Source organism: Myxine glutinosa, chromosome 5 (genome assembly GCF_964187855.1).
Source record: "Myxine glutinosa chromosome 5, kmMyxGlut1.1, whole genome shotgun sequence".
NCBI classification, from domain to species: domain Eukaryota; kingdom Metazoa; phylum Chordata; class Myxini; order Myxiniformes; family Myxinidae; genus Myxine; species Myxine glutinosa.
Genome location: NC_136265.1, coordinates 180,461,868 through 180,469,367, shown reverse-complemented (window position 1 = coordinate 180,469,367; position 7,500 = coordinate 180,461,868). Strand labels below are relative to the sequence as shown.

General features: G+C 53.9%; 1 protein-coding gene across 5 annotated transcripts in view; it reads left to right on the top strand.

Annotated features, from left to right (window-relative positions):
* LOC137426633 (mixed lineage kinase domain-like protein) overlaps positions 1–7,500 on the top strand; it is a gene marked incomplete at its 3' end in the record, with an annotated part of 13,266 nt that overhangs the window by 2,604 nt on the left and 3,162 nt on the right. For 3 of the 5 annotated variants that reach the window (XM_078779195.1, XM_078779191.1, XM_078779193.1), the window contains 2 exon segments: positions 3,889–4,369; positions 4,479–4,580. In XM_078779195.1, the coding sequence (XP_078635321.1) occupies positions 3,904–4,369; positions 4,479–4,580 (568 nt within the window). 5 annotated transcript variants of the gene reach the window in all.

Here is a 7,500-nt window from a genome sequence, read left to right as displayed (position 1 = left end):
GCTTGGCTGCATCATGATGCTGCGTGTATCCCCCGTGGATGCTTGGCTGCATCATGGTGCTGCGTGTACCCCCCGTAGATGCTTGCCTGCATCATGGTGCTGTGTGTGCCCCCCGTGGCTGCTTGGCTGCATCATGGTGCTGCGTGTGCCTCCGTGGCTGCTTGTCTGCATCATGGTGCTGCGTGTGTCCCCCGTGGCTGCTTGGTTGCATCATGGTGCTACGTGTTCCCCCCGTAGCGGCATCATGGTGCTGTGTGTGCCCCCCCGTGGCTGCATCATGGTGCTGCGTGTGCCCCCCGTGGCTGCATCATGGTGCTGCGTGTGCCCCCCCGTGGCTCCATCATGGTGCTGCGTGTGCCCCCCGTGGCTGCTTGTCTGCATCATGGTGCTGCGTGTGCCCCCCGTGGCTGCATCATGGTGCTGCGTGTGCTCCCCATTGCTGCATCATGGTACTGCGTGTGCCCCCGTGGCTGCATCATGGTGCTGCGTGTGCCCCCTGTGGCTGCTTGTCTGCATCATGGTGCTGCGTGTGCCCCCCGTGGCTGCTTGGCTGCATCATGGTGCTGCGCCTGCTGCCCGTGGCTGCTTGGCTGCATCATGGTGCTGCGTGTGCCCCCCGTGGCTGCATCATGGTGCTGCGTGTGCCCCCTGTGGCTGCATCATGGTGCTGCGTGTGCCCCCCGCGGCTGCTTGGTTGCATCATTTTTCTGGGGGTGAGGCTGTGCCGCTGATGCAATGCCCCCCCATTACTAGACAGCTGGTACTCATTTTGACGACGGTGGAAGGATGACAGGTTGGGTCACCTCATCCGGTGTAAATTGAACGGGTCGACAGTTGGTCGAACTCTGGGCCCGAAGATGGCAAGGCAGCCATGTTAACCGTCATGGCAGCCACGTTAACCGTCAAGCCAGCCACGTTAACCGTCACGGCAGCCACGTTAACCGTCAAGGCAGCCACGTTGACCGTCATGGCAGCCACGTTAACCGTCAAGGCAGCCACGTTAACCGTCATGGCAGCCACGTTAACCGTCAAGGCAGCCACGTTAACCGTCAAGGCAGCCACGTTAACCGTCAAGGCAGCCACGTTAACCGTCAAGGCAGCCACGTTAACCGTCAAGGCAGCCACGTTAACCGTCAAGGCAGCCACGTTAACCGTCATGGCAGCCACGTTAACCGTCAAGGCAGCCACGTTAACCGTCAAGGCAGCCACGTTAACCGTCATGGCAGCCACGTTAACCGTCAAGGCAGCCACGTTAACCGTCAAGGCAGCCACGTTAACCGTCAAGGCAGCCACGTTAACCGTCATGGCAGCCACGTTAACCGTCAAGGCAGCCACGTTAACCGTCAAGGCAGCCACGTTAACCGTCAAGGCAGCCACGTTAACCGTCATGGCAGCCACGTTAACCGTCAAGGCAGCCACGTTAACCGTCATGGCAGCCACGTTAACCGTCAAGGCAGCCACGTTAACCGTCAAGGCAGGCACGTTAACCGTCACGGCAGCCACGTTAACCATCAAGGCAGCCACGTTAACCGTCAACGCAGCCACGTTAACCGTCACGGCAGCCACGTTAACCGTCAAGTTAACACCAGGCAATCTCTCAGTCGTTGTTATCAATATCACTTGTGATACTTTGCGCGCAGATTATGTTCATGAAACAGATTGTGACGGTTTCCTTATCTTCTTCCTTCCCTTGCATTAACACACCTAACCTTTGTGCAGCATGTACAAAACACTTCCATGGTGTCTGCCTTGTCGAACACACCACCGACCTTAAATGGGTAATTTTGTCGTCGGAACTTCAGGATTGTGTCATTGTACAATGATTATTTGACAAGTCTGGCCGTCCAGGTGACTCTGGAAATGCAACGACCTCCAACTTGACCACCGGGTCTTGACGGAGGCCACGTTTGGTTCCGAGGACGTTCTGGTATTCGGGTTCCCAGACCGGGAAAACGGGGCCTCCTCTATAAACGGGGCCTCCTCTATAAACGGGGCCTCCTCTATAAACGGGGCCTCCTCTATAAACGGGGCCTCCTCTATAAACGGGGACTCCTCTATAAACGGGGCCTCCTCCATAAACGGGGCCTCCTCTATAAACGGGGACTCCTCTATAAACGGGGCCTCCTCTATAAACGGGGCCTCTTCTATAAACGGGGTCTCCTCTATAAACGGGGCCTCTTCTATAAATGGGGCCTCCTCTATAAACGGGGCCTCTATAAACGGGGCCTCCTCTATAAATGGGGCCTCCTCTATAAACGGGGCCGCCTCTATAAACGGGGCCTCCTCTATAAACGGGGCCTCCTCTATAAACGGGGCCTCCTCTATAGTCACAGCACTGTGTGAGGGAAACGGGGCCTGCTCTGTAAACGGGGCCTCTATAAACGGGGCCGCCTCTATAAACGGGGCCTCCTCCATAAACGGGGCCTCCTCTATAAACGGGGCCTCCTCTATAGTCACAGCACTGTGTGAGGGAAACGGGGCCAGCTCTATAAACGGGGCCTCCTCGTTAAACGGGGCCTCCTCTATAGTCACAGCACTGTGTGAGGGAAACCGGGCCTCCTCTATAGTCACAGCACTGTGTGAGGGAAACGGGGCGTCCTCTATAGTCACAGCACTGTGTGAGGGAAACCGGGCCTCCTCTATAGTCACAGCACTGTGTGAGGGAAACGGGGCCTCCTCTATAGTCACAGCACTGTGTGAGGGAAACGGGGCCTCCTCTATAGTCACAGCACTGTGTGAGGGAAACCGGGCCTCCTCTATAGTCACAGCACTGTGTGAGGGAAACGGGGCCTCCTCTATAGTCGCAGCACTGTGTGAGGGAAACCGGGCCGCCTCTATAGTCACAGCACTGTGTGAGGGAAACGGGGCCTCCTCTATAGTCACAGCACTGTGTGAGGGAAACCGGGCCGCCTCTATAGTCACAGCACTGTGTGAGGGAAACGGGGCGTCCTCTATAGTCACAGCACTGTGTGAGGGAAACCGGGCCGCCTCTATAGTCACAGCACTGTGTGAGGGAAACGGGGCCTCCTCTATAGTCGCAGCACTGTGTGAGGGAAACGGGATTCCAATGCTGGGTGGTGACTGAAAGGAAATGGGAAATGACGAGGCTGCTTCGTTTTGTAACAAACAGACCATTGTACTCGAGACCACCAAGTGCATTCGCCTTTTACAAATATTGAGCAAGCAGTCTGTCTGCATGTCTCTTGCTCTTGTCTTCCCACCTCTTGTCGGTCTGTTTGACTGTCCGCCTGTTGTCCATCCGTCCGTCGTCTGCCGATCTTTCTGTCTGCATGTCTCTTGCTCTTGTCTTCCCACCTCTTGTCGGTCTGTTTGACTGTCCGCCTGTTGTCCATCCGTCCGTCGCCTGCCGATCTTTCTGTCTGCATGTCTCTTGCCCTTGTCTTCCCACCTCTTGTCGGTCTGTTTGACTGTCCGCCTGTTGTCCATCCGTCCGTCGTCTGCCGATCTTTCTGTCTGCATGTCTCTTGCCCTTGTCTTCCCACCTCTTGTCGGTCTGTTTGAATGTCCGCCTGTTGTCCATCCGTCCCTCGTCTGCCGATCTTTCTGTCTGCATGTCTCTTGCCCTTGTCTTCCCACCTCTTGTCGGTCTGTTTGACTGTCCGCCTGTTGTCCATCCGTCCCTCGTCTGCCGATCTTTCTGACTGCATGTCTCTTGCCCTTGTCTTCCCACCTCTTGTCGGTCTGTTTGACTGTCCGCCTGTTGTCCATCCGTCCCTCGTCTGCCGATCTCTCTGTCTGCGTCCTCCCTCTCCTCCAGTCCTTGTCTTCCCAATAACTTGGTATTTCCTACTATTGCTGTTGTTGCTTTTCACCTTTGGTTCTCATCGTGCCAAGTTCTCTCCTCTTTGCTTCCCTGTTGTTGTACAGACACCTGCGGTGCTCATGGATGCGGTGAGTGTTGTCCTGGAGTTGGGTCACGTGCTTTATGGCCTTTCCCAGGGGGTCAAGGTCAACCAGGAGCGCTCCCGCCGCCTTACCGATCGAGTCCAGGTGCTTCTCACCGCCGTCTCGGGTCTAAAGGACTTGGATTTGGACGACAAGGCCCAGTCCTCAACTCGACGGACCCTCCTCGAGTTGGCGGACACCTTGCGGGCCGCTCAGGCCTGCGTCTCTACCTACGGGAGTCGTAATCTGTTCAAGAGGGTTTTTCAGGCTGCCGAGATCCAGGAGGAATTCGAGCAGATGAACGGACGTGTTGGAGATGCCGCCGAGGCTTTGAGTCTCAGCCTCCAGGTGGAAACGGTATCCCGGGTGTGCGAGACGTTTAAAGGGCGACGGGAAGAGGACGCACGTGATCGTTTTAAGGACGACGGGCACCTGGACCTGCTTCTTGCTCGTTTCGAGGCCGGTGGGTCCAGGTCCAAACCTGCGACTTTGAATTCCGATGTTGCTTGACAGGTCAAGGGTGTCGGTTAGAATCTCACGGTCTAGCACCTGTGTGTGTTTACCTGTGCCAGCCATGCAGAGTTTTCCAGATAAAGATGTCGTCACGGCCATGACCCCGGACCTGGAGGAAATGATGGCGGAGGTGAAGGACATTAAGAGGTTGATTGAATCTCGTAAGTATTTCCAATGCACGTGTAAAGTGTTTATTCTTCTTATTCTTTGGGAAGCGGCACGTGGCTGCAGGTAGCATCGTTTGCTGGGGGCGCAGGTGCACCGCTGTTGCAGTGAGTGTTCCCTTTTGGTTGTAGCAGGAATTTGTCATTTGTTCATTGTGCTAGCGATGACTCACCTACTCTTAGGAAGGACACCTAGGGATCTATATGGTCCATCGACGAATGCAGGTACAGGGGAGTGCGGACACTTCTCCATTCGAGTCTAGACCCCCAGTGTCGAGTGTTACCGAAGGTGGGCACGGGCCTTGTTTTCACACCTATTTGTCTCTGAGCAGGATGTCTCAAAAAGTTAACAATTAATTCGGCCCAAATGTGGTGGAGAGGGCGGGTGTGCGACAAGGAGGAAGTGGTTACATTTTGGTGAACATCTGGATGCGGATCCCATAATTTTTAACTGATTATTATTCACCATTTTTTTGTATCCAAGATCGAGGCTCATGTAAGAGCTAACATTGATGACAAAAAAACAAACGGACACAAAAAACATGTAATAAAGGGAGCGGGAGACAAGATGGGGAGAGAGAGGGAAGCACACAAGTTCAACAATAGAGAACAGGGACATCGGGAGATCTGTGGGAGGGAGGGGGCATGGGGGGAGGAGGCGTGGGAAGGGAGAGGAGGAAGAGGTAAAAAAACAAACGGACACAAAAAACATGTAATAAAGGGAGCGGGAGACAAGATGGGGAGAGAGAGGGAAGCATACAAGTTCAACAATAGAGAACAGGGACATCGGGAGATCTGTGGGAGGGAGGGGGCATGGGGGGAGGAGGCGTGGGAAGGGAGAGGAGGAAGAGGTAAAAAAACAAACGGACACAAAAAACATGTAATAAAGGGAGTGGGAGACAAGATGGGGAGAGAGATGGAAGCACACAAGTTCAACAATAGAGAACAGGGACATCGGGAGATCTGTGGGAGGGAGAGGGCTTGGGGGGAGGAGGCATGGGAAGGGAGAGGGGGAAGAGGTAAAAAAAACAAACGGACACAAAAAAACATGTAATAAAGGGAGTGGGAGACAAGATGGGGAGAGAGATGGAAGCACACAAGTTCAACAACAGTAGAGAACAGGGACATCGGGAGATCTGTGGGAGGGAGAGGGCTTGGGGAAGAGGTAAAAAACAAAACACAAGGACACTGCAAGGACTTCCAGGAAAGAAGTTGGAATTTCAGAAAAGTGTATCTGAGGTGAATTAGCGGGGGTAGAAAAGATCAAGGTTTTGGATGGGGGAAGATAAGAGATGGTGATGAACAGCTGTTTTAAAGACCTGGAGGGAGGAGTGGGATTGAAGGGAGTGGGGGAGTTTGTTCCAGGGGCGGGAGAAAAGAGGAATGAAGGAGTGAAGGTGAGCAGAGAGTCTTGACTTTGGCAGTTTAACCATCAGAGGGTGGCTGGCAGATCTTGTGCGACCTGCAGGAATATTTGGGGGACAGAGCACAGAGAGAGCTGGGGGGGGGGGGGGGGGGAGCAAGGCCGGAGAGGAGTCGGTAGAAGACAGAAAGACCACCTACCTGCCTGCGGTGAGTGAGTGAAAGGCCCTCGGAGTTAGCTTCATCGCAGGAGATTCCAATGATTCTGAAAGCTTTGGTTCCAACAGCGTGAAGCCGAGCTAGGTGTGAGGCAGGTGCACCAGCCCAGAGGTGAGTCATTAAAAGATAAGGCCAAAAACGCACGATGTTTCAAAAAGTGGACGAATTATGACAAAACTAGGTTGTTGAGTCGTGTAGGTGACGAGAACAAGCCACCTCGATTTTGGTTCAGGTGTACATGCAGATCTGACCTATCGGTGGGATGGTATACAATAGGTAACCTGTTCAGCCTGGTTGTTGTATTGTTGTTGAGTACTACGTTTGGGTCTCGTTCTTGAGCCGATCACCAAAGAACCACCTGCGACCCTGCACCCAGAAAGCTCCTCACCCTTTAACAAAGCAAGGGTCTGGGTTTACCTTTCCAAACTGCTCAAGCTCTGATTGCCTTATCTCTAATCCCTGACTTGTGTCCCACACAAACCCTTTCCATCGGCATCCATGATATCCCACAGCTGGGATAAGTACGCTTATCTAGGCACAGCTCTGCTGGAGTAGATACAGGCCTGTTTGCACTTTGTACCGAGTTACCTTCGTCCATAATCCTGGGAATGGTGCGTAGTCTATGGGATAACAACCGTTTGGAGTGAAAGGTTTTCCATGAGACACGGATGTGACGTCAACATATCCATTTTAATTGTTTGATTTGGTACAAAGACCGATGATGAGCTCGGATGGTCTGTACATGTTTGGTGGGTGGTGGCCTCGAGTTGACCTGTGGTTGTGTGGTTGCAGGAAGCCATTGGTGGGTGGTGACCTCGTGTTGACCTGTGGTTGCAGGAAGCCATGGGTTCGTGGTGGCCTCGAGTTGACCTGTGGTTGTGTGGTTGCAGGAATCCATTGGTGGGTGGTGGCCTCGAGTTGACCTGTAGTTGTGTGGTTGCAGGAAGGCATTGGTGGATGGTGGCCTCGAGTTGAGCTGTAGTTGTGTGGTTGCAGGAATCCATTGGTGGGTGGTGGCCTCGAGTTGACCTGTAGTTGTGTGGTTGCAGGAAGGCATTGGTGGATGGTGGCCTCGAGTTGAGCTGTAGTTGTGTGGTTGCAGGAATCCATTGGTGGATGGTGGCCTCGAGTTGACCTGTGGTTGTGTGGTTGCAGGAAGGCATTGGTGGGTGGTGGCCTCGAGTTGACCTGTGGTTGTGTGGTTGCAGGAAAGCATTGGTGGGTGGTGGTCTCGAGTTGACCTGTGGTTGTGTGGTTGCAGGAAGGCATTGGTGGGTGGTGGCCTCGAGTTGACCTGTGGTTGTGTGGATGCAGGAAGGCATTGGTGGGTGGTGGC